Source organism: Chaetura pelagica, unplaced genomic scaffold (genome assembly GCF_000747805.2).
Source record: "Chaetura pelagica isolate M959 unplaced genomic scaffold, ChaPel_1.0 scaffold47, whole genome shotgun sequence".
Lineage (NCBI taxonomy): Eukaryota > Metazoa > Chordata > Aves > Apodiformes > Apodidae > Chaetura > Chaetura pelagica.
In genome coordinates this window covers 4,943,983-4,970,091 of record NW_009954140.1, presented here as the reverse complement: position 1 = coordinate 4,970,091, position 26,109 = coordinate 4,943,983, and the positions used below count along the sequence as shown (strand labels likewise).

Here is a 26,109-nt window from a genome sequence, read left to right as displayed (position 1 = left end):
ATGGCACCAGCACCAAGAGATGCAGGAGTATGGAGACAAACCCGAGCTCTCTTATTCAAGAACTGTCTTATTAAGTGTAGGACTAAAAAAAGCAGCGTTCAGGTAAGCACAGTGCTTGTTTACTGCTGCCTTGTGTCTGCAGTTAATCTGCATTTGAGTGGCTGCTGAGTCAGACACAATGCTCAGTTTTGTTAGAATGTTTGAGACTTCACAGTCTGCTCTGAATTTTGGCTTGAAGTAGTTTTTTTCAGAAGCTATTTTATGGTCCTGTTGTTGAAAAAGTGTCCTAATGTGTAAAGCATTATCCAGAAAATATCCATGAATTAATATTGCAATAATCTGAGTGCACTTGTAAAAAAAACATTTGCACCCATAACTGAGTAGTAAAACAGGATTAAACCTCCAGAAGATTTTAATCTTTTCTAACAGTTTGGCCCTGTGCAGAGCTGATGTGTATGATACTTTCAGATCAGTTTTGAGGTGAAGAGGCAGAACAGGGCTTGACTAGACTTTTTTAAGGGGTCATGGTTTGTGTTTTGCTACTTTCCCAGCATTTGCTGATATTTAAAGCACGTAGAATTATCCCTTTGTACCTTAAAATGGCTTCAGTTACCAATACATGCAATGAAAATCCTTCTTCAGTGCCAGAGAAGGGTTTGGCATTAAAGTTATTGTTGCATCAGAAACATTTGGGGAACTTTCCAGTCAAGTGATTGAACTCTCAGTCCCTCCTTTAAGCTTTGTGTAACTAAGATGAACTTCCAGAAATTTTTCTTTCTACAATTGACCTTTGAATTTTTCATATTGATTTATTTTCTTCATCCAGGAGGTCCTTTTCCCACTCTTTTTCTTGTTTTGGCTCATTCTGATGAGCATGATGCATCCGCACAGGAATTACGATGAGGTGGCCAACACCAACCTTGGCACCCTGGATACCTCCATGGTGGTGAATTTTGTCATTGGATACACCCCACCAACCCGCATGGCACGAGAAATCATGAAGAAGGTGGCTTTTGATTACTTTGAAGAAGGTATTCAGAACCCAAGCATTCTGATTTTCTGAGTATATCTCAGGCTGTGACTTCTGCTTGAAGAGGGAGCTCACTTGGCTGCTGCTGACAGGAAAAAATGCTCTTCTCTTCCATCACAGATAGAGAACAGACTGTGAAGGTGGTTTGGTTTTGTTTGCTCACCATGTGTTGTGGTGTTGCCATCTTAAAGTGGTTCCTGTTCTCCTGCTGCAGCCAACAAGTGCTACGTGGCTGTGGGAAAGGTTTTGGGAGGACCCAAATGCAGAGAACAAGAAGCCCCTGAACAGCTCTAGGGTCAGTTGGGATTGGTCCTGGGCCAAATTCAGGAGATGCTGCTGCCCTTCAGGCATCTTAGGTTGTGTTTTCTAGCTTGTTAGTTTCAAAACAACATTTTGTGATTTTTTAAATTATTTTTTTAAAAATCTTAATTCCTATTAATAGTGCTGAAGTGGGTGGTAAAATACCCCATTTTGATATATTTAGCCCTCTGCATTGGCTAAATCTGCCCTTCTTGGACAGTGCTGGTGGTGGAGAGTAAATTCTTGAATAGTCAGCAGAGGAGGGGCACAGAAGCTCTTGGAGCAGCAAAAAATGGGGGACGAAGGGGCAGACTTGGGGGTGAATTTGAATTTCCCATCCTACTAGTGAAACTCCTGTAGGTTTTCTGTAGGAAACTTCTGTTCAGGAAAATAGTTCCTTTACTAGGACAAAAATATAACCATATATATATATATCTATATATATATCATTTCCCATCCTACTAGTGAAACTCCTGTAGGAAAATTCTGTTCAGGAAAAGAGTTCCTTTACTAGGACAAAAATATAGCCATATATATATATATCTCCAAATCCAAGTAAATCATTAATGATTAACATGATATGTCTTTAAAACCATTGCAGTTTTTCTTCCTGCTGTGCTAATACCTTAATCAACATGAGAATTTCTTGTCTCTTGCAGATATCATCACTGAGGAGTATTTAAGTGAAGAGGAGCTGCAAGAGGCTAGTGCTTTTAAACCCTCCAACTTCGTGGGGGTTGTGTTCACTGATGCCATGTCCTACCAGCTGAGGTTTCCTGACTCTGTTGCCATGTCTTCCATTTATATGGAATCCAGAGGTAAACGTGCACACTCTTATCTCTTATCTCTGCTCTGTAAGGGGATTAAATTGAGAAATCACCTCCTCTTTTTTGGGCTGTTATGACATGTATGGGTTTTTTAGAAGTTGTTTCCACCGTTTTTGAGGGCTGGCTCAAACTGTGCCAGCTTTACAGTGGCAATGGGGCAGCTGTAACTCTTTATTTTTTCTTCTTCTTCTTCTTTTAATGTATTTTGTAACCTCTTACTTTATTCTGCAGCCAGTTGCTCCAGCCTGCGGAAAGGGTGTGAGTCAGTGACCTACTGGAGCTCAGGGTTTCTGGCTCTGCAGGCCTGCATTGATGCTGCCATCATACAGGTAACCCTGCAAAAGTAACATCATCAACCCAAGGAGGTTCAAATCCAGGGACTTGCTTTGGCCCTTTTTGTGGTGGTGTCCATTGACTGTGTAAAATGTCATACCAAAAATTAGCTGGAATATGAGGGGCAGGCAGAATATTTCCCATTTGTTCTGCTGTGTGTTGGTCAGAAGTGTTCTTGTCTGGTTGAGTAATGTTGACATTTGTCTTCATTTGTGTCCAAATGAGCCTGAACCAGACAGCACAGTGGTCATCAAAACATGAATAAACTTGGGGCAGGGCTGTAAGATCAGGAGTAATGCAAAAATAGCTCTTCCTTCTCTTCCTTCCAGCTGAAGACCAACCATTCCGTTTGGGAACAACTGGAACTGACCAGAGCGGTGGTTATGGGAGAGGCTGCAGTGGTGGAAATAGATAATTTTCCTCGTGCAATCATTTTGATTTACCTAGTGATTGCTTTCTCACCCTTTGGGTATTATTTGGCAATCCATATTGTGGCAGAAAAGGAGAGGAAGTTGAAGGAATTCCTAAAAATATTGGGACTTCATGACACCGCCTTTTGGTACGTGAGTGTTTGGTGTAACCTGGTCTTTAGAGAAGAAATAGAAAATATATGAAGAAATATTTAAAAAACCCACATTCTAAGAAAACTCCTCTAATTGTTTTGTCTGACTAACTGAAAGCAGCCTTAAAGTGAGATACTCAGTAAAATCCAGCTCAGAGATACTTGCAGTATCATGAAAATAGGAAGAAAAAAGCAGAGTAATGCTCTTGCATTTCTGCATGTAAATCCCACCAGGCTTAGGGGGATTAAGTGTGATGATGTGTGAGATTTTTTTTGTGTAGTTTATTTTTATTGGTTTTAAATATTTTTGGCTTTCCTTTCTGGAGGCTGAACAGGTAACCTGTGGTCTCTTTTCAGAGTTTATCAGCAGCATTTCCATGTCATGTAATTAAATGAATCTCAATCTGTAATTTTAACGTGGCAGAGCAGTCTGAGCAACAGCCTTTAATGTGTTTCCTTACCATGATGGAATTTTTCCTGTGCAGTTTTGGGGATTTTTTCCAAATGAGAGAATGTAATAATTTGAAATGATTGATAGTTGGAGGAATACAAGGGGCTTAGTTGTGCCCCTTGTCACTGTGGCTGACGATGCCTCAGCATCTTTCCCTGCTCCACGGTAACAGCCAGATGGGTTTTCTCTTTTTTCAATTCTTTTTCTTCCCCCTGGTTACTTTTCTTTTATTTCTGCACCCAAGCTCTTTCCTGGAAGCTGATTCTGTTTGTTTGTGGTATGTCCTTGGTGACAACTCTTCTTCAGCTGAGTCCTTCACCTGCAGTGTCTGTGCTGTCCTCTCTCGCGCGGCAGTGCCGAGCGTCTCGGGTCTGGAAAAAATCAATTTACTTTTTCCCTGAGTGAAATGAGAGTGGATCTGCAAAGGCACACGGGTAATGCAGCCTGGCTCAGGCACTGAGTAGAACTCAGCAGCTTGCTTCTGGGGAAAACGTGTCATTTTTCTTACTACCTGTACAGAAGCCACGAGGTCAGAATTACTCGCAGACTTGCAGCTCTGTTCTTGAAAAGGATTTTATTACCCTGCCCAGCTACTGGAATGACTTGTGTATTAAATTTTAAATAGAGTTGCTTTAATTATTGAAACCTACTACTCTGTTATCCTCTTTTGGTTATACCAGGGAATTAATTATGCAAGTTAAAAAAAATTAAATAAATAACTAGTGAATCGTGTCATTGTGTATCTGTTTGATGCCGTGGGTATTGATGTGTGTGCTCTAATGCCTGGAACAATTAGAGGGATGTTTACAAGAGCTCTTTTTATTTGGGGGCTCTTGTTTTGTTCCAAGCTTGTCCTTTGGTGCAGCTGTCTGGAATATTAAAGAATGGCAGCTATAGCTATTTTTGTGTGTGAATAATTCGGCAAATTCATTGACTGATTTCTGTTCCTTTTCCCCCTTTGCTCCTAGGCTTTCCTGGGTGCTGCTCTACATGAGTCTGATTTTTGTCATGTCCATTCTCATGGCAGTGATTGCAACGGCCTCTTCCCTCTTTCCCCAGAGCAGTGCCTTTGTGATATTTCTCCTTTTTTTCCTGTATGGAATCTCTTCAGTAAGTATTCCTGGTCTCACTGACTTCAGCCATCCCATCCCTGTTTTCTTTTTCCCTTTCCCATCTTCTCTTGTTCTCTCCACTAAAACATTTGGAACAGGTGCTGCTTGTGTAGGACCAAGTGGTGGTGGGATCTCCTGTCCCTATCCCCTTCCATGGCCCCACTATGGGTTGGGATGTTGTACAGGTCTGGACCATCACTATGAGAAATACCTTTCTTACTGAAGTATTTGAGGTTATAATCTTCTCATGGAAATGAAAACCCTGTCTGTACAGCACTGTTTGGAGCTCCAAAACCATGTCCTCTTCTAAACATTTGCTATTACTTTTAAGTGCAATGTTATAACCCCAGTTACGATCAGAGAATTAATTTATACAGCAAATTGCTTGTCTTGAGTTCAGAAGCACCCACTGCAAAACTAGTTACTTGTTTACTGTATCATTTCCAGAGGCTGAACTAAGCAGGGTGCAGATGCACACTCAGCCACGTGGCTCCTTAATTTTGTTTTATAATTTTGTTCTGTGCTCTCTAACCTGGCATCTCTGGGAAACTGTCCCTCCTGTTGGTCTCTTTGTAAGGGGAGTTTGGGACATGGGTCAATGCTGTAGTGCCTATGTGAGGAAAATGATTTGCTTGTCAGAGGGAACAGTGAAGCTGTGGTCTTTTTACTCTAATTTTTCAATACCCTCTCTTACTGATTTATTTATTTGTAACATACTACCTTTTTTTTTTCCTTTGCTTTCAATCTGTTCTCAGGTTTTCTTTGCACTTATGCTGACACCTCTGTTTAAAAAGTCAAAGCACGTGGGCATAGTGGAGTTCTTGGCGACGCTGGCCTTTGGTTTTGTGGGCCTCAACATTGTCCTGCTGGAAGATTTCCCCAAGTCCTTTGTGTGGCTCCTCAGCCCCTTGTGTCAGTGCAGCTTCTTGATCGGGGTCGCACAGGTGAACAACTTCTGCTCCTCCCACTGCAGCCTCATTGTACTCATTTGTCTTGCATCATTCTCAGATACTAATATGGATGTTCTTAAATGTATTTTTTAAATATACTGATGATAGAAGGGGGGGAAAGGCCTATTGTAGTATCTTGCCCAGCTATCTCATACCAAGTAAAACACAGCACACCATCAAAGAGCTGGTCTTTGTGTTTGTTGCTGTGGTCTCAGTCACTTTTGAATTGTATTTTGTTTTTTTCTGTTGTTGAGTTTTGCATGGTGCTCTCGTGTCTTTCCAGGCTGGTGCAGGGCTGGTGTGTAACATCTCCCTCTGTCCCTCTTTGTTGGCAGGTCATGCATCTAGAAGATTATGAAGATGGTGCAACACTTTCAAATATAAATCGGGGTCCTTACCCACTCTTCATCTCTCTTATTTTGTTGGTGCTGGATAGCATCTTCTACCTGCTTGTAGCTGTCTACCTTGACCAGGTTATCCCAGGTATGTCCAGGAGGAAAGTGAGCTGGACTGTGCCAGCATCACCAGTTCCTGAACCCTGAGCTTCCCAGTTTGACAGAGCTGGTGGCATTTCTGACTTAAGTTTAGCTTTGGAGCTGGGAGATGCTGCTGTTGATAAATGTATTTTATGCTATGACTCAGGGTACTTTTAGCTGAAATAATGTACATTCTGTTAAAGCTATGAGATGTGAGGAGGGGTGTTAGCATGTTTAGAATTGATGGCCCTTACCTACACCAGCTACACTTTGTCTCCACCTTTCTAGAGGAAAAGCTTCATTACTGGCTTAACTGGTGCCTCAAACTTTGCGATTTGCTCTTGCAGGTTTGAAAATTAAAGGCTACTCTGCCTGTTCCAGACCTTTCCCTGTGACAGCAGTAGTTTTAACGTGAAGCACAGAATAAAGTTGTTAATCTTGTGACTAATGCCCAGTTAAGCCCTTCAGCTCCCTTGGCCTCTGATCTCCCTGGAGTCGTATCGCCTGTGCTGAAGTCACTGTTATTCCAGCCCTGGGGATTTCTCTTGCACAGAAGGAGGTTTGCAGATGCATTTAAATACTTAGCAAAGCTGGAACCTGCTAGCACACTTGTGGTTTAAATGCAGATAATGTAAACTTGGCTGATGAGATCCCACGGGGGCGTGGGCTGGCTCCCAAGCCTTTAGCCAGGATAGCTCATGGCTTTTATAGCTGAGGCCCTAAAGCTGAGGAATATCTGGAATTGCTGGTAGGAAATGGTCTTTTTCCCTTTGCTCTCCAGGGGAGTTTGGTCTCCGCCGCACCCCCTTTTTCTTCATGAAGCCGTCGTTCTGGGCAAAGCACAGGAAGAATTACAAGGAGTTGTACGAGAGCAGCATCAACGGCAGCTTGAGCTTCAGCGAGATAGTCGAGCCTGTGCCTTCTGAATTTCAGGGGAAAGAAGCCATCAGGTATGATTCCTGCCCTGCCCCACAGACAGGTTAGCAGGTCACCTGGGTCCCTGACGTATTCACGTGAAAGGGAAAAATCCCCCTGGATTCTCCAGTGGTTGGGTTCAGCTATAGCAGGTGGGATGCGCTGCAGAGCCCTGCACACACAGTCTCAGTGAAGCCCCGTCATCAATGACATGGATGCTCTCCAAGGAGAAATCACTGGCCTTAAAGAAAAGGGTTTGTTTGTGGATTGTGTTCCTTCAGCTGGAGCCCTCTCAAAAGCGGCTGGTTTTCCATTCCCTCAGTTCCACTGGGGCCACAAGGGGCGTAAGCGGTTGCAGATGTTGAAACACCCACTCTTCTGGGAGGGTTTAGTTTCTGGTAATGCACATTTGAGGAGAAAAAGCTGAATTCTAAGTTTGTGTGAAGGCTGTTGTGCTCTGTGTAGACCAGAGGAAGCCTTTGTGGTGGTTTTACCCATCTGCTGTATTTAAGAGGGTAAAACCAAACTGATTAGTGGGTGTCCATGTTCTTATCATTTGCGTTGTGTTTTGTGTCACCTCTTGTCTTTCATCTGGACTGTCACATGTTTTTAATGTGTCTCAGATATTATTTTCAGTATCTTCTTTTTAGCCCTTTTTTCCCATCATTTCCCAATGTCAGGGCCAGATGTGAGTGGGGGAGCTCTACAGTTTCACTCCTAGTTGGCTCCACTAGTCTCAGTTACATATTTGAGCTCAGTGACCAGAACAGGTCTTGTGTGCCTGAGCTTTCCACATCTCTTTGGACATCTGCTATAGGTTGAAGGGTCCAGTTTTAATCCTGATGTTCACATGAGAACATTGTGACCATTTTTACATTATTCATCCACCCTGGACTTTTTCCACAGCGTCCCCCTACCAACTCTCCATCGTTTTCTTATCTTTCCATGGACAGGTTTTGTTTCCTTTCATACCCAGTTCTCCTCCCCACTATTCACACCTGTAATCCACTCCCCATCCCCATTTTCAGGGTGACCAGGCTTCCAAAACCCATCCTTCACATGGTGCCTTCAGATACACTGTTGAGTTTCTTTCATTTTGAAAAACAGTGGGACAGGAAGGAAGGTTTTTACTGGCTTTCTTTTACCTGGTTTTGATCAAGAGCTGTCAGGAATCCCATCTTTGGAGTCTGTTCTACTAACACCTTTTCCGTATCATGTCTGTTGAGTCTTCTGTTGTACTGGGAAATGCTTGGGGAGTAGCCATTCCATTTTCTAGTGCCTTGTTCTGTGTGAAAGAAACAGACTTGATATTATTTAGTCTGTCATCATAGGAAATACCTTAGAAAGTTCTGAGAAAAAGCTTTCTGATACCAGGGTGGAGATGGACCGAGTTCTGCAACAAGATACCCCATCTCTTGATTTGCCTTTGTGGGTCTTTAACGTGTCTGGTGCCACTGTAGCATGGTCACCTTGTTGTGACTGTTGCCAAGTGTTGATCTTTCAAAATGACATGTAAAGGTCCTAAAATAGTTGATAAAATGCCATGTCTTCTTTCAGAATCAGCTGTGTTCAGAAAACATTCAGGAAAAAGGGGGAAACTGTGGAGGCTCTTCGAAGTAAGAACATTTTAGCTTTTTAGCTGCTTGTCAGATGCAGAGGAGCAATAGCTGAATTGTTGAGTGGTCTTTTGTGTTTCAGTTGGGGCTTTTTGGTTTCTTTTAGTGGGCTGTATGAATGTCAGATGTGCTTGTGTGTGTCTTCTCCCACCGCTTTGGCAGTAACCTTGTTTAAAATGGTACCCTGAAAAGAGGAGCCCTTCTATCACTGGAACATCCCTGGTTACCCAGGGAAAGTGTGGATGTCTCATCCCTGGAAGTGTCCAAGGGCAGGTTGGATGGGGCTTGGAGCAACCTGGTCTGGTGGGAGGTGTCCCTGCCCATGCAGGGGGGTTGGAACTAGATGAGCTTTAAGGTCACCTCCAACCCAAATGGTTCTATCATTCTATGAAGCCCTGCTGTTACCATCCTGGTTATTCCTCCTCCTCTCATGGTGTTAGTGATATGATCTTCCCTGCCCATCTCCCTGATTCTTTCCATCTCATTTCCCTATTTTAAACATGATCAGCCCACAGCCAGTGCCAGGACTGCCCAGCAGCCCCCTCCTGTGCTGGGGTGTGCAGGTGAGGTGTCCCCTCAAGTAGAGCCCAGGCACACACCCCATGTGGCAGGATTTGAATGTACCTCTGTGGCAGGAGAAGGTGCCACAGGCACATCACTAATGTCTCCTCCTTCCCTCCACGCCCACCCCGGGGACCAGATTTATCCTTTGACATCTACGAAGGTCAGATCACGGCTCTGCTTGGGCACAGTGGGACTGGGAAGACCACTCTGATGAACATCCTTTGTGGGCTGTGCCCACCCACGGATGGTGAGCTGCTCTGGTGGGGGGGGACTTGGGGTGTCCTCCTTTGGAAAACCAAAGCTGTTCACCTTTATGGTTGTTTCAGGATTCATCAGATTTTTCACCAGATAATGTCTGGAAGAGCCCACTTTAGATTCATGTCCATGTGAGCCTGCTCTCTGGCCATAAAAAAAATCTCTCTCTTGATTGCTCCTGTCCTTTTTATTTTGCAGGGTTTGTCTCTGTCTATGGGCACAAAGTCTCTGAAATTGATGAGATGCTGGAAGTGCGCCAGATAGCAGGGGTGTGTCCCCAGTCTGACATCCACTTTGATATATTGACCGTGGAGGAGAATCTCTCCATATTTGCTGCCATTAAAGGAATCCCTCAGAATGATTTGATACAAGAGGTAAGTCAGCTGGCTGCAAATATTGCCTTGTATGTTCATTTTTAACCTGTGGGGTTAACCCTTAGGCTGCACAGGTATTTCCTTCAGACAGCTTGGCAGGGGAATGTTACGTGACGATGGAATAGGCAGAGGGAGGGAGAGAATCATGGAGTGGTTTGGGTTGGAAGGGACTTTTAGGGGTCGTCTAGTCCATGGTACAGACAGATATTTTTACAAAGATAAACTGTTAATTTTCTCCTAGGAAACTAAAATGTTCATGAAACAGTTTAGATCCTTTGTGTTCAAGCACATACACCTTTTAACTTCAGGTTTGCTGAAGTTTAAGACCCTGGATTAGGAACACTTAATGTTAATTGTTAATAATGTGGGGTTTTTTAAATGTAGCCTTTTTTTTTTAACAATGAATATATTTCTTATGTTGGAAAGGTGCAGAAAGTGTTGCTGGATTTGGATATGCAGCCTATCAGAGACAACCAAGCTAAAAAGTTAAGTGGGGGGCAGAAGAGGCGACTGTCGGTAGGAGTTGCTGTTCTGGGGAACCCGAAGGTGAGTGTGGGAGTTCCCCAGTTGCTGTCACTAAGACACTTCAGGGCTGATGTCTCTTGTCAAAACCAACTAATACATATGATAATATGCAAAGTGCAGAAATTATTACTGTGACTCTGTCACTCTCTTTCTCACTGATGGTGATTAAAATCACTTAAGTAGCTCAACCTTTATGCTTGAGGATGTTCACAGCTGAGGTAATGGCAGTCGCTTGGGATTTAATCTCTGTGTGGAATAAATAGTGTGACAAGTTCTATGTCATTCCTGGCAGGTAACATTTAGCCCCCAGTGGTGAACCTGTCAGAGACTTTCCTTGCAGAACCAGAGAGCTCTTTGTGTTGCAGCTCTGTTATTCCTGGCCCGTAAGAACAGGGGCTGCTTTTGGAGATGTATTCACTGGGATTTTAGGAGCGTGTGTACGTATTTACCCATCCCTTGCCAGGAGGAGTGAGTCCATAGGTAAATGTAGATGTATTAGAAACTGGAGAAAACAGACTATGGCATTAAATTACTGTATTATTTTTCTATTTGTGACAACAGGAGGTGAATTTATTCAAAGCATAGAGAAAACAGCTGCCTTGCTTTACTCCAGGATATTTCCTGTATAGTTTAGAGGACTCACCAGCAGGTTCCAAACACAAAGCCCTGTACCTTGACAGGGTGCTGAGCCACCTCAGATTATATTAACTAAAAAGGTTGGCCCAGCTGATCCTGGAGGTCCTTTCCAACCTGGAATTCTATGATTCTGTGAGACTTGTTCCCTGGGCGGGGTTCCTGAGATGACTTTGCTTGTCCTTGTGCTCAGGTTTTGCTGCTGGACGAGCCGACCGCGGGTATGGATCCGTGTTCCCGGCACATCGTCTGGAACCTCCTCAAAAGCAGGAAGGCAAATCGTGTGACTGTTTTCAGTACCCACTTCATGGATGAGGCTGATATTCTTGCTGGTGAGTCCTGCCACGACATGACCCCTCAGGTACCACCCGGTCACATTGTAGAGCAGAAAGTGATGCTTCTCTAACCACGGAGAACAGCTTTATCTGAAAGATAGAGTTGCTTTTGGGAGAAAATTGTCAGTTCTCCTATTCCAAGGGCCTTCTTGATTTATTATTAATTACTATTTTTTTAATTTCTAGATCGCAAAGCTGTGATTTCTCAAGGGATGCTGAAATGCCTTGGATCTTCTCTCTTTCTGAAGAGCAAATGGGGGATTGGCTACCGCCTGAGGTACAATTTCTGTGACACCTGTTACCTGACATCACATATCCTTGTCTTCTGCTGAAAGCTGCAGGGCAGCACTCCCCACCCCTGATAAAAGATCCTTTTGTCATCTCCACGCTGAACATTGGGTGCTCTGCCTGCCCTGACACGGGTGTCAGGAGAGGAGCAAGCTAAAAAATCCAGTTCCTGGTGTGTTTTCTCAGCATGCACATCGATGCCTATTGCAACACGGAGGCTACGACCTCGCTGATCCGGCAGCACATCCCAGCAGCCAGCCTGATCCAGGAGAATGATGAGCAGCTCGTCTACACCCTGCCCCTCAGGGACATGGACAAGTTTGCAGGTACTGATGGCTTTGTTGGGGTTGGTTTGCCACAGGAGAGAGACCCATCGAGCATGGCCCTCTCCTGCAGCTCTTCTTACGTTCTCACTTCTGCTTTCATGTAGTTTTTGTACATATTCATGGTTTGGCTGTGATTTAATGGGATAGTTTTGGTCGGAAAGGACCCTTAAGGTCATTAAGGTTTGGCTGGTGATCAGTCAGCAAGGTCTTTCCCAGGCAAGTGAGGAGCTCGTCACCTCCTCCAAGGGGGTTGTGATTTGTTAAGAGGGATGTGGGTCCCTGGCAGCAAGTGCTGGGGAGATGATTTTAGCAGAAAGGTGAAGGGGCCCTTTTGTCCAAGAATCAGGACAAGAGGAAATGGACTCATATTGTGCCAGGGCAGCTTTAGAGCAGATACTAGAAGAAATTCCCTCACTGAAAGTGTGATAACTCTGGCACAGGCTGCCCAGGGAGATGGTTGAGTCATCATCCATGGAGGTGTTTAAAAGATGTGTAGATGTGGTGCTGAGGGACATGGTTTAAGTCCTGGAGTCGGTAGAGTTGAGCTAATGGTTGGCAGAGATAGATTATGGACTCAATGATCTGAAAGGTGTTTTCCAACCAGAATGATTCTGTGATTCTCTGAATCCCCTTGACCTTGAGAAGCATTATCTTATTGCAGAGTGTTTTAATGAGCAGGGCTGGTCTCCAGTGGGAAGCCAGAAAGCCTTAAGTCCTCCAAGAATCAGTCCCCCGTGTGAGCTGCAGAGAGCCTTGTGTCACTGCCAGCAGATTCCCTGGTTAGAGGGAGCATGGAGCAGATGTGCTGGTTTCACTAGATGGCAGCAATTATCTACTCAGTCCTACACAGGGCTTCTCCTTTGTGTCCCCCAAGAAAAGGGAAGAAGCAGCCTGGCCTCTGCACTGTGTGGGAAGCAGAGGGGAATCAGTACTGCAGTGGATGCAGCTCACGTGTCATAAATGCTTTTTTCTCTGTTGCATTTTAGCCACTTAGTAATTGATGAGCTTTACCTTCAGCAGCCATTCTGTGTACTTTTGAAAACCAGGCACTTTATGCTAGATTTAATCAATTCCCCCAAATGATTTGAAGGAGAAGCTGCAGTTAGGAACATGCCTTAGCTACTGGAGCAGAAGAAATCGTGGAGATCTTACGAGCATCACTGGGTGTCCAACTGTCCTCCTCTTTTTACACTTCTGTGTCTTCCTTCAGTGTGACCTTGGCTCTGCAGCTCCTCATTTTGTCAAGTCCTTCCCTTCATGGGACTGGCAAGAGCCCAGTAGTGTTGTTTTTATCCCAAGGTGTTAACAAGTGTTCTCACTCTGAACATAATTTTGGCCTTCAAGCTTTGCAAGCCATCCAGGTTCCCCTGCCCAGTTAAGCTGGCTTTCCAGATCTGGGTATTTTATATATATATAAATAATTACTCAGTGGTTTAATTTGTAAAATCTTTTTGTGTCTGGGCAGGGATCTAGGTAGGATGAGCTGTCCCACAGTCCCTATGTGGAATGTTTCCAGGAGAGGGGCTCTTGCAGCCAGCCAGGGGGCAGCTCTGAGCCCAGGAGCTTCAGGATGCTGAGGTGGTTTTCATAAACACTTCAGCTTGGAGAAAACATGACCTATGTCTATACCTGACCACAGAGATTGAAGTTTTCTGCTAAAAAGAGCTTATTCCAACCTTGATTCTCAAGCAGTGACCTGGCTTTGTAAACAACGAAGTTGACATGTTATCTGCTTTCTTCTACCACGCAGAAGGCTGTAGGGATGCCCCTGGTAGGCTTGATGATCTCTCAGGGAGGTGATGCAATGCTGTTCCAGAGCAATCAGTGGGTTTCCCTTGTGTCTCTCAGGCTTGTTTTCTGACCTGGACACTCATTCCCATTTGGGCGTGATCACCTACGGCGTCTCCATGACGACACTGGAGGATGTTTATCTGAAGCTGGAAGTTGAGGCAGAGATTGATCAAGCAGGTGGGATGGTCCCTGGCTGTTTTGCCTCCTATTTGATTTAATTTAAAATTAGGGTGGAATTGTCCAGGCCACATCACTGCCAGAAGGCACCTGGCTCTGGAGGTAAGCATGAAAAATCCTGTTGCAGAGGGGGCTCCATCCAGCAAATATTTAACATGAAAAGCACACAAAAGCAGCAAGTTGTGTGGGAAGTGTTGCTGGGAGGATCCAGGGAAAAAGCTTATTGCTGCCTGTCTCTGCAGTAATGATTTTTTCATCCAGTGCACACACATCTCACGTCCTTGCTTTACAGTTGCACTTCCTCTAGCAAAGTTTTCAAAATGTGTTTTGTTGTTCTAATGGAACTTACTTGCAAGAAGCTGCAAATGCACAGTGTAAAATTTATTTCCAGCCCTATGAGTGAAAAGTAATATTAGTAACCTGCAAGTAAGGCTGAAACAGCTGGACTTGTCTGTCTTCCCCTCCTTTAAATGAACTTATTCATGTTAGAGAAAAGTTGGGGGCACTTAATATTATTCCAGCATTAATCAGTTCTTCTGATGTCAACTTTGAATGGTTTAAGCTGCCTTAATATTTCTAGAGCTTTCTGTGTGATACAGACTAATAAACCATCCTGCTCTGCAAAGCTTTTGCAGGAGTGTCTGCCTCTGGCAGAACAGCACATCTGGAGAGTTTAACTCTCTTCTTTTTCAGATTATAGTGTGTTCAATTCCCAGCAAGTGCAGGAGGAGGTGGATACCAAATCCCTCGATGACATGGAGCAGAGCCTTCTGATGCTCTCAGAGACAAAGGCACCAGCAATGACCAACAAAGCCCTCTGGAAGAAGCAGGTTTCCACCATAGCAAAAGTTCACTTCCTTAGTCTCAAGAGGGAAAATAAATGCTTGAGAGTTATGTGAGTACTGAGGCCTTCTCACTTATAGACAGAATTTTCAAAACCTGTTTGAAAGATATCAGAGAAGGGGCAGGATGCAGTTCATTTTTTTTTCCCCATAGTTCCATTTCAACAATAACAAGTATTGCTGTTGAAGTTATGTTTTCTGGGGGCAAGGGAGAGGTTGCTTTAATAACATGCACATGAACTGGCTTGGTTTTTGCTGAATTCTAATGTAACTGAATTTTTTTATTTCTTTCAGGTTGTTGCTTTTTCTGATATATCTTGTAGTTCAGATTTTATTGTTTTTCATCCACCACATCATCAAAAATTCTGTAGCTGCTATCAAACTTTCCCCAGATTTGTACTTGCTGAAGCCTGGGGAGGACTGTCACAAGTACAGGAGTCGTCTCCTGCTGCAGAACTCCACAGGTAGGAGAGCAGAGATGCTCCTCTCTCTCTAAATATAGCACTTAATGTGGTGGGGAAAGGTGGTGTGTGGTACTTTGGGGGTTCAGAACAAACTTTTTTTTCTTGAAATTAGCCCAAATGAAGAGTTTCTAAGTACCCAGAGATGGTAGAGAGTGAGTATCCTTCATGCCATAGGGTTTGGTTCAGAGATCTTCCTCCTCCCATGTCTGGTAGCCTGGTGCTCCCCATGCCATAAGATGACCCATGTGAAGGAACTGGCCAGAAAGACCTTTGGGTACATCCACATTAAAATCCTGCCACAAGGCATGTTGGAAAATTCCTTTTTGTTTCAACTTGGGATGTTTCAGGAGTGCAGAGCCTCCCTCGGGCAATAGAACCGAGCATCTGTGGGAGCCACTGGGGGATTTGTGCTTAATGCAACTTAATTTCTCTGGACTCTGTGTCAAAGTGCTGCTGGTGTCCTGCTCTCTTGGCTAATTCTCTGCTCAACTGAAGCTTGGAGCATTTTGATCATGCTCTTTGGCAGCTCAGCTTCCTTGCTGCTACATTTCCCATGCACAAATTAACTGGAGAGTGTAACAGAAATTTGTCTTGGAGGCTGTTGAGTGGGAAGCAGAATTAAAAACACTCACATTGCTGAAGGTAGCAAAGAATTCTTTTCAGTTGTCAAATGTAAGGAAACTGTGATGGGGTTCTGTCAGTGGGGAAATGCATCAATAATTTTGTGTGAAATACTCCAAGTAGGTGATGGGTAATCATGGTTTTGTCTCTGTCTCACACCAGACTCGGGAATCGATGACATTGTCCGCTCTCTTGGGAGCATGAACATCCTCTTGGAGATGTTCAATGACAGTGATTATGTCTCAGCTGCACCTCACAGTGCAGCTCTGAACGTGTTTGACCTTGAATCCAGACAGGTAAGACAGACAGAGCAGCTTGGCCACGTCCCAAAGAGCAGACAAGCAGCTAGTTAAGGGGCTGGTTCTGTTGCACTCTTGCCTGAAAAGCACTTGCTGAGTCATATAATAAATAGTCATATAATTTTAGTTACAGAAGAGGCCTGCAAAGAGGACTTGTATTAACAGAATGGAAATACTATAAAAATAAACTTCAATAATTATAATTATGGTAGGATAATAAAATTTCCATCCCCCCTTCTACCCCACAAAAAGCCAAGAGAAATATTGTACTTCACGAAAGACCTGGCCTAGGAATTTAGTTCTACTGGCTGCATCACACAATCTGACAGAAGTGTTAACTCCATGGTGCTCTTATGGGTAAAGAAAACTGAGTTTCTTGGATTATAAGTATTCATTTCAGTATGGTCACTGAAGGAGTGTCAGATTTTAACACTGGGGTTGTATTTGATCTTCAACAAAGGAGCTGCTGTGTGATAGATCTGCTGTGTCTCTTGCACCCACTTTTATTAATTGCAAGCTGTTAATACAGTAGCAGCACAACCCTTGACTGATGTAAATTTTTGCTTGTCTGGTTTTGAAGTGCATGACCATCTGAGCAGGGGTTGTATTTGTCATAGGGTCACAGAGCATCTAAAACATCCTGGGAATTTATTGCAAATAATTTGGTCTCCATAAGCACGACTTTTTTTCCTGAATTAGGTTGTGTTTTAACCACCCTGTGCTTTCTGCAAAGCAGACTCCACTAGTCAAAGATTTTTCCCAATGTCCAGGTGTAATTAAGCCCATAGAAGAGCCCTCCCAGGGTGTTACTACCCTTTGTGCAGAAGAATTAATACAGAAATCAAACACTTTCTTTTCCAGAGCTATGTTTTCACAGTCATATTCAACAGTACCATGGTGCATTCCCTGCCAGTTCTGATGAATATTGTCAGCAACCTACTTCTGCATAATTTAAACGTGACAGAGACCATCCAGATCTGGAGCAACCCCTTCATTCAGGTGAGCAGCACCTCTGAGGTGCTGGAGGGGCAAAAATCACCCATAAACATGGAGCAGGTGGCAAAACAACCCATGGGGAAAGAGGGGGGGGAAAAATGCACCAAAAAGAAAGGGAGAAGCTGTTTAGGACTGTCAGCAGCACCATCAGGAGGGATTTGAGCTCAGCAGCCAAAGCCTGTGGAGTAAGTCCTTGGGGATATGGAGTTTTGCAGAATGGAAGGGGACTTGAAAGGTGCTGGGATTTTGTTCTACAGCCTGTGGAAGGAAAAGGGGGCTAGGAATTTCCTGTTGGGAATTTATCAAGGGGTTGTTACAGGTTACCTGCAGCTCTCAATGGTGCAGAGCTGGGGTGGCCTGAGGAGAGGACCTGCTGCAGGAGATCAGTGCTCTAGGAGTTTGTTAGATGTCATATAAACACCCCAAACCTTCCATAGGTTTATGTCTTCAGGCTGCAGCTCAGGTGATCTTGAGAGACACAGAATATAAGTTTTAGCATTTACTGTCATGTTCCAGTTCTAAATTTTGGTCACTCACATCCTGGTGTTGAAAAAATCTGATTTATATTTCAGAATCTTCCAGACACAATTTTCAGACTAGAGATCTATTTTGAAGCTGTGCTGCTGGGAATTATTATTACTGGAATGCCACCCTATTTTGCCATGGACAATGCAGAAAACCATAAGGTAAAAATCCCAGATGTGGGTTCACAGATTGCACAAAAACCTTGGGATTTTGGGAGAACCCAAAGAGATATTTTAAATAGCATCTTTTGCCATGAGAGGCAGCATGGATGTGACTGTTGTTTGCTGCCTTGGGTAGAGGAGATTTGGGAAAAGCCCTTTTACTTTCCATGGAAATGCTTTTGGTTGCTTTGACAGCTAAAATCATACTAAATGGGCAAGGCACATGAGTGTAAAACTGGTGGATGAAAAGGAAAAACATGATCCTGCTCACCCACCAAGGCAAATGTTCATAGATTCATAGAATGGTTTGGGTTAGAAGGGACCTTAAAGATCACCTAGTTCCAACCCCCCTGCCATGGGCAGGGACACCTCCCACCAGCCCAGGTTGCTCCAAGCCCCATCCAACCTGCCCTTCAACACTGCCAGGGATGGGGCAGCCACAGCTTTCCTGGGCAACCTGTTCCAGTGTCTCACCACCCTCACACTAAATAATTTCTTCCTAATGTCTCACCTAAATCTCCCCTCTTCCAGTTTTAATCCATCACCCCATGTCCTCTCACTACATGCCCCTGCCAAAAGTCCCTCCCCAGCTCTCCTGCAGGTCCCCTTCAGATGCTGGAAGGCCACTATGAGGTCTCCAATTTTACTAATTACCATTTAATTAAATGTTGCCTGGTTTGTTTGTTTTTTTCCCTTGCAGATCAAATCCTACACACAGCTGAAGATTGCAGGGCTTTATCCCTCTGCTTACTGGATGGGACAAGCCATCATTGACCTCCCACTGTTCTACTCCATCCTGGTCCTGATGATCGGCAGCCTCTTCGCCTTCCACTACGGCGTTTACTTCTACGTGGGCAAGTTTGTTGCTGTGGTGAGTGTGGTGGGGCTGGGAGCACACGTGGGGATGCCAGAACCTGGTTGTGTTATTTTCCCACAATCTTACTTTCTTATCTATTTTTTTAATTTTTATTTTCTTTGTGTTAGATGGTTCAACAGGCTGTTTCCAACAGAGCCAGGGACAATGTGTAATGAGGGCACAGAGGCATCGGTCAGGCTGCACCAAAGGCAAAAGAGCACTGCTTCTCAGGGGGAAAAATAGTAATATTTTGGAGTTTCATGCAGAACTGGAATAAAATGGAGTTTTGAAACACCAGGATCTTCCAAGGAGATGCTCCATCCTTTTTTGCCCTGCTTGCCCAGTCCTCTTTGCCCTCCTTGCTGCCTCTTGGTCATTGCTCCATTTGCATCAGTGTGCAGCTTACATAGAGGTTACAGGGGTTTTTGAACACAGCCCAACATGTCTTTAAACTGAAGAGACTACAAGTCTTCATGTCTTCTATATTCAGAGTGGGCTTCCCTGAGATATTGGCTGTAATTGAGAAGAATGAGGTTTTCCCAGCTGCTTTCCCAGAAGCTCCAATTTAATCAAGTTTGGGATGTGCTGCAGGGCTGGTTTTTTACCAGTGCATTTGCTCTTGTTTTAATTTCTGTGAAAATGCTAAGGCTGAAGGGTGGAATTCCTACTATTGGCCAAAATGATCAAGTCAGCCTTTATGGGAGCCTGTGTTGATTAAAAAAAAAAAAAACAAAGGAGGGGGAAATAATTTAAAGGAAACTGAGTGAGGCTCCTGCCTGTCCATGTAGTATTTTATTTGTGTCTTTTAATAGCATCTGCTGGGTGTACCAAGGGGGCAAAATAGATCAAATTAAGTGACAAAGATGAATCCTGAGTTACAGAGCACACTAAATTCCAGTCAATGCTTACACAAAAAATTCACCCCTGGGTTCTTGCTGTACATTTCCTGAGAAACCTTTCCTATCTTTGCAGATCTTTTGCCTGATTGGTTATGTCCCCTCTGTCGTGCTCTTCACCTACGTGGTCTCCTTCACGTTCAAAAAAGTCCAGAATACAAAAGAATTTTGGTCATTTATATTTTCAGTGGTGAGTACCTTCCCCTTGAGCCCAGTTAGCAGGGAAGATGAGTTATCTCCAAAGCCCCAACAGGCTTCCCAGTTCTTTTATCTATCTGTGTCTCCTTAACACGCAAGAAGTTAGAAATATTTACTGATGTCTATCACTGCCTTATCCTAAATGAGAAAAAAACTTTTTAAAATGTGCCTCAAATAAGATAACTTAGCCTGAACTGAATGAAAATGGACTTTTTCCTTTTCTTTTGTGCAGACAGCCCTGCTCTGTACGGTTGTCACTGAAGTGACCTTTTTTCTGGACTACTACTTGGTAACCACCATCCTGCATTATGTTTTCTCCATCTTCATTCCTATTTATCCCCTTATTGGCTGTTTGATTTGTTTCATAAAGGTAAAGGGGCCCAAGAAATTCTTTCCAGAGTGCTTGTGAGGGGCTGGGGTGGGTGTTGTCAGTGTCTTAGGGGTGTGGTGCCCTCCATAGTCATTTAACGCATGAAGAGCAACTGCTGGTGAAAACTCACCTTTTTTTTCCCATAAGGACATTGCAGCTTGAAAATGAGGGAAGAAGCAAGTCTTCTGTGACATACCTGAAGGAAAATGATGTGTTTCTCAGCCTGTTCACTGGGCAACTGCAGTGAGGGGAGACGGGTTAATTGGGAGTCAGTGGCTTTAAACCCAGAGCAGCCCCAGGGACTTTTACTGGAGCTTTATTTGCGTTCAGCTCATGCAGCAAGGTCTGTGCAGAGCTCAGCAACTGCTTGAGCAACAGGTTTTAAGTGACTGATTGGAAATTACAGCTCAGTGTAGAACATGCAGTCTCTGGTAAGTGATTCTTTACCTGCAGGTTTTTTCTTGCCTTGTCAGGTCTCGTGGAAAGGCAAGAGGAGCGGGGGATACTACGACCCGTGGGACAGGCTCCTGGTAGCAGTCATAGCTGTAAGCAGGATGATTTGATTATTTGCTAAATGTGCTGTAGAGAATTGCCAGCTCCTGCTGGGAGGCCCCTTCTGTTCAGGCATCTTTATTAATAAAGACTTGATCTAATGCTGAGCATTGCTGGAGCCTGCAGCTCTGCAACCTGTTGCAGCACAAACAGGATCAGGAAAAGCTGCTGTGCCTACCAGCTCAACATCTGCTGCCTCAATTGTCTTACTAACAGTGCTGATGTTAATCCTGATCATTATGGGAACCCATGCTGATGGAGCAAGAACTCCAGAGCAGGGGACAGTCCCATCTCTCTCCAAAAGGCAAATAATTGCTATTAAGTCTAAGCAGATTCTGGTTGTGCACCTTCAATGTCAACCCATTGAGCAGCATCTAATGATACATTTCATCTTCTCAGAAACATCAGAGCTGGTGCTGCTTCTCACTCATTGTGTGGTGGGATCATCTCTGAGATGACCTCTGGGACCACCAGCCTCACAGGGCTGGCAGTGCTCTGAGTAACCAGGACTATCTCTTGTCTATTTTAGCCCTATTTGCAGTGTGTCATGTGGCTCTTCCTACTGAGATGTTTCGAGCTGAAGAATGGGGGAAGAACAGTTAGAGAGGATCCATTCTTCAGGTATGTTTCTGTTGAACAGACTTTTAAGGAGCAATGGTCCCAAGAAGCCATTCTTCAAAGTGATGCTGGTGGTGACACTGGAGTGTGCAGAGCACAGTGATGGGGGTTACTGCAGAAAATAGAATACCTCTGGTTATTTCCCATCCCAAGAGTCTAAAGAATTTGTTCTCCTAACTTTAGTTATCTGAAAGTCAGGCAAGAAAGTGCATAAATAGGGGTTTAACTTCCTTTTAAGTTGTATCAGTGCAAAATGGGGAATTTTGTAAGGACATCCAGGCTATAAAAACAGGGGAACTTCCTTTCCCACAGCATGGCTCCAGCTGCCACAGCCCAACACAGAGCTCAGTGTGAAGGTGAAATATTGGCAATAGTTGACAGCTCTTTCTGCTCTTTTAAGGCTCCTCAGTTGTGAGGCATAAATGTGTTGGGCCAACACAAATCGCTTTCTCCATCAAAGCAGAGAGCAGATCTCAACACTGAGCAGAGGCTTCATGTTGTTTTCTTCCCCTTTAGAAAATGTTTTACAAAAGCCAAACCCTGGAAGTTCCCAGATGTCCCACGTGATGAGAACGAGGATGAAGATGTGAAGGCAGAGAGGCTGCGAGTCCGGGAAATCCTCAGCAGCCCCAAAAGCGAGGAGGTAATTCCCTGTGCCTGCGGGCAGTGCCCTCATCCCAAATCCAGATGTTCCCCAGAGCTGCTGGGATCTGCAGCTACTTCTCTCTTCTCTACCAGATGCCAGCCATCCTGGTCAGCAGCTTGCACAAAGAGTTTGATGAAAGAAAGGAATTTCTTCTGGGGAGAAAAATAAAGAAAGTGGCAACGAAACATGTTTCTCTGTGTGTAAAAAAAGGTTGGAGTTCCATGACTTGCTGCTGAGCTGTTTTGTTTACAGAAATCCTCCTGAATCCAGTTATCTGATCTTGTGGACAATGTTTTTGTGTTGCCCTTTCTGCAGGGGAAATACTGGGTTTGTTGGGACCCAATGGAGCTGGGAAGAGCACATTAATTAACATGCTTGTTGGAGAGATTGAGCCAACGAGCGGGCAGGTACGTTATGTGCTGCAACCTACATAGGAAATTCACCTATATCAATTTTTTATTATTATTTCAAATATTTGCGTGGGGTTTTTATGCAAAAACTTTACAAAAACACTTCCAAAACTTGCACAATAATATTCCAAGGTCTGTACATTTTCCTGGCAGGTTCTGATGGGAGATTCTTCTTTTGGCTCAAACAGCGACGATGACTCGGTGAAATTCGTGGGATATTGTCCTCAAACAAATCCTCTTTGGCCAGATATTACATTGCAGGAACACTTTGAAATTTATGGTGCTATCAAAGGAATGAGTCAGTCTGATGTTAAGGAAGTCATAAAACGGTAAGTAGTTTATTGTGGGAATGTTTTGAGGTGTAGCTGTATTTTTTATAGCATTTTGGTTTTTGTTACTTTTCCTAATGTGTTTGGTTTTTTTCATTTGCATTTGATTGGATCTTCCCAGTAAATTCAGCAAGTGTGAATTTGTAAGTTAGGAGATACAGATTCAGCTACACAAAATTCAACTGGTATTAGTATTTAACTCTTTCTTTTGAAGTGATGGAGTGCTAACCATGACCTTTTCAGAGGCCGTGGGTGAGCCCAGGGCTTGGAGCTGTTCCTGGATGGTCACGCTGGGCTGACACAGGGCAGGTGGTTTTCTCTGGAAGTGCCCAGCTCCTGTTCTGCGTATTGCTCTGCTCTGTTTTATGCTTTAAATACAGATATTAGTGACTGAGTTCTTGAAGTGAGGCTGTTTGCATGCTGTGTGGGGCGGGGGCAGCCCAGCCAGCCCCCTCTCAGCCTTTCACACCCGTTCCTCCCTCTTCTGCAGCATCGCGAGTGCCCTGGATTTAAAAGACCACCTGCAGAAGACAACAAAGAAGCTGAGTGTAGGGCTGAAACGCAAGGTATGGGGCAGCTCTGGGAGCTGCTGTGCTGGGTGTTCCCAGCAGCCAGGGTGTCCTGACCCTTTCCCTTTTCTTCCTTCCCAGCTCTGCTTTGCCCTGAGCATGCTGGGCAACCCGCGGGTCACGCTCTTGGATGAACCATCAACTGGGATGGATCCAAAAGCCAAGCAGCACATGTGGTGAGTTGCCACCAGGGCTGTGTCTGCTCCTTTCTCTGTGGGGATTTGTCTGATTGTATGTCTGCAATATCCTTGTTAACACTAGGGAGAGCCATAGGCAGGGAACCAACGCTGCCTTAGGGCTGGGTGTGCTTCCTCAGTGTCCTTGCCCAGAATAGCTTGGAGATGAAGAGCTTGAAAGTCGAAATAAATCTTAAAATCGAAGGAGTGTGAGGTTTGAGAAATCTTTGTGGAAAAACTCAGATGTTAATTGTTGCTGTGGGAGTAGAACTGGGCCATAAAATAAAGGGGTCGTGTTTGACCATCACGATGCTCTTTTCCTGCTAACCCAGGATTTACTGTTACCCACCAAATATTTTATTCAGGGATGTTCTTTTCTTCTGTTCCATTTGGTAGGCGGGCGATTCGAGCAGCATTTAAGAACAAGGAGAGAGCAGCTATCCTGACCACTCACTACATGGAGGAGGCAGATGCTGTCTGTGACCGTGTGGCCATCCTGGTGTCAGGGCAGCTCAGGTACCACTGGAGCCCTCCCCTGTTGTGGCAGGGGGGGATAGAGCAGCTAGAAGATATTTCTTTCAAAATACAGCTAGACAATTGTTTTGCACCTTAAACTTAGAGCAAAATTAAACTGCTAAAAGGGTCTGTTAGGAGTTAGGCTGCTTTTTGAGTGTGTTATAACGTGTATAAATATGACTTTCTCTGTGCAATTGGTAGGTGTATAGGTACTGTCCAACACCTGAAGAGTAAGTTTGGCAGAGGATACTTCTTGGAAATGAAATTAAAAGAAACAGCAGACGTGCAGCAGGTGGAGTATCTGCAGAGCCAGATCCTGCACATCTTCCCAAATGCAAATCGTCAGGAAAGGTAAACTTGACAAATATGCAGAAAACATGGATATTCATACAGGCTCTTGATTTCTCAGCAGCTCCTTGGCACCAAGTAGGGAATGTCATGATCCTAAAATGTACAAAAAGTACTGGCACGTAGCTTGAAATAAATGCAAAGAGGAAGGGTGTTGCAGGCCAGTGAAAGCCAGCCCTGCATGTGGGTGTTGGGCACAGAGGAAGCAAAGCTGATTTCTGCAAAGCTGTTGCTAATGGCTTCTTCTTTGGTTGGGAACCCCTGGGAAGTGGGAGTAAAATGAGTCACTGAGGCACTGACCCTTTCCTAGAAACACTTTCCGAGAGTCTCTCAAAGTTTGGGGGTGGGTTGGTTGGTTTTACCCTAACAGCTTTGAATTTCTGCTGAACAAACTCAAGGGTCTGGCTTGGTGACCACTGAGGAGACTCTCTGAAAAGGGCACTGCAGGCATCGTGTGAGGAGCATTCCTCAGCTTGGGAGATTTGGAGGAGAGTTCATTTTTCAGAAACAAATGTGTGAGGTGGAGCAGCTCCTTGTTCTGGAGTCTGGGTTACAGGAACCACTGGATGATCCAGACTCCCAAGAGATCCTGTGACCTCTAAGTTCATTTGAAAGAAAAGAACCTCATAACTTCAGGCATCCCAGGCAGGGGTTTTTCTTCCAGGAGTTGATAGACAGAGTATAAATCATTGAATCTTGGCTGAAAATCATTTAAATCATAGAGCAGTCTTGGGTGGGTCTCAGCTGATGCACTTGGACCTGGATCTCTGAGGCACATTATAAAGCTGCTGGTCTTCTGGAACTGTGTCATTCCTGTTGTCTTGTATGATACTGACTAGTCAAAATGCCTGGAGAAACCTTCAGAAAAGGGATTTAAATCCATTCACTTGAATAATAGTATTTTTGTTTTGAGTAATTTTACCTGAAGGTAAATTTGCTTTTTTTTTTTCCTTCCAGTTTTGCTTCTATTTTGGCCTATAAAATTCCTAAAGAAGATGTTCAGTCTCTTTCACATTCTTTTTCCAAGCTGGAAGAAGGTAATTAAGCACTTGCCATGTATCACATGGAGAAATCATTTTGTCTCCCACAACTGACAGATTTACCATCCAGTGGCAGTTCTGCATCTCTGTTCCAAAGTTAGTTAACTTATAAACTATTATTATTGCTGTTCCCAGCTCTGTTTTTTGTGAAATCAAGAGTAAGGACCTGTACCAGCTTAAAATGCTTTAAATCCAGCTGTGTCACAATGAAGTATCCTTAAATATGTTCTCTCATTAATTCTTTCAACAGTAAAACATGCCTTTAACATCGAGGAGTACAGCTTTTCTCAGGCAACACTGGAACAGGTATCATAGATCTACTCCCATTTTCTCCTTTCCTTTTAAAATAAGACACACAACTTGCAGTGACTGGAGCAAAATCAATTTGTGGCATCAGTGGAAATGATTTATTCAAAAGATGGGCATTGCTGCTCACTTCTGGAAGGAGGGTAAAGCTGAGGCTTATTACTGCTTATTCTGGGTTAGTTATTGCTGAGGATAAATGTCCTTTAGTGCATGTTTGGTTCAACTTCCTTTTCATTGTGCTCTTGAAATGAGCCAGGAGGGTAGGAGCAAGGAGGAAAAAAAACCCAAAATACAAAAAATTTCCTACATGCAAGTAAAGCAACACCCTTAGTATTTGTGGGGGGTTTAGCATGAGTTCTGTTTGTGTCTGAGCAAATTCCTACAAGGAGCAGGGTGCGTTCACATCCCGTCTGTCTGTGGCAGGTTTTTGTGGAGCTGGCTAAGGAGCAGGAGGAGGAGGACAACAGCTTGGGCACCCTGAACAGCACGCTCTGGTGGGAGAGGACACAGGAAGACAGAGTTGTTTTCTGA

At 44.1% G+C, this 26,109-nt stretch overlaps 1 protein-coding gene across 1 annotated transcript; it reads left to right on the top strand.

Annotated features, from left to right (window-relative positions):
• Positions 1-26,109, top strand: ABCA5 (ATP-binding cassette, sub-family A (ABC1), member 5). Its single transcript, XM_010002707.1, has 38 exons — positions 1-102; positions 827-1,031; positions 1,990-2,148; positions 2,389-2,486; positions 2,820-3,049; positions 4,472-4,613; positions 5,371-5,559; positions 5,901-6,048; positions 6,823-6,991; positions 8,514-8,572; positions 9,273-9,383; positions 9,590-9,765; positions 10,192-10,311; positions 11,117-11,255; positions 11,445-11,535; positions 11,733-11,872; positions 13,721-13,840; positions 14,534-14,735; positions 14,977-15,146; positions 15,930-16,063; positions 16,928-17,065; positions 17,635-17,748; positions 18,449-18,619; positions 19,577-19,690; positions 19,931-20,068; positions 20,542-20,613; positions 21,150-21,241; positions 21,755-21,881; positions 21,977-22,094; positions 22,200-22,291; positions 22,448-22,623; positions 23,114-23,189; positions 23,274-23,368; positions 23,765-23,884; positions 24,086-24,235; positions 25,190-25,269; positions 25,523-25,578; positions 26,002-26,109. The coding sequence occupies exons 1-38, from the start codon at positions 1-3 to the stop codon at positions 26,107-26,109; spliced, it is 4,941 nt and encodes a 1,646-aa protein (XP_010001009.1).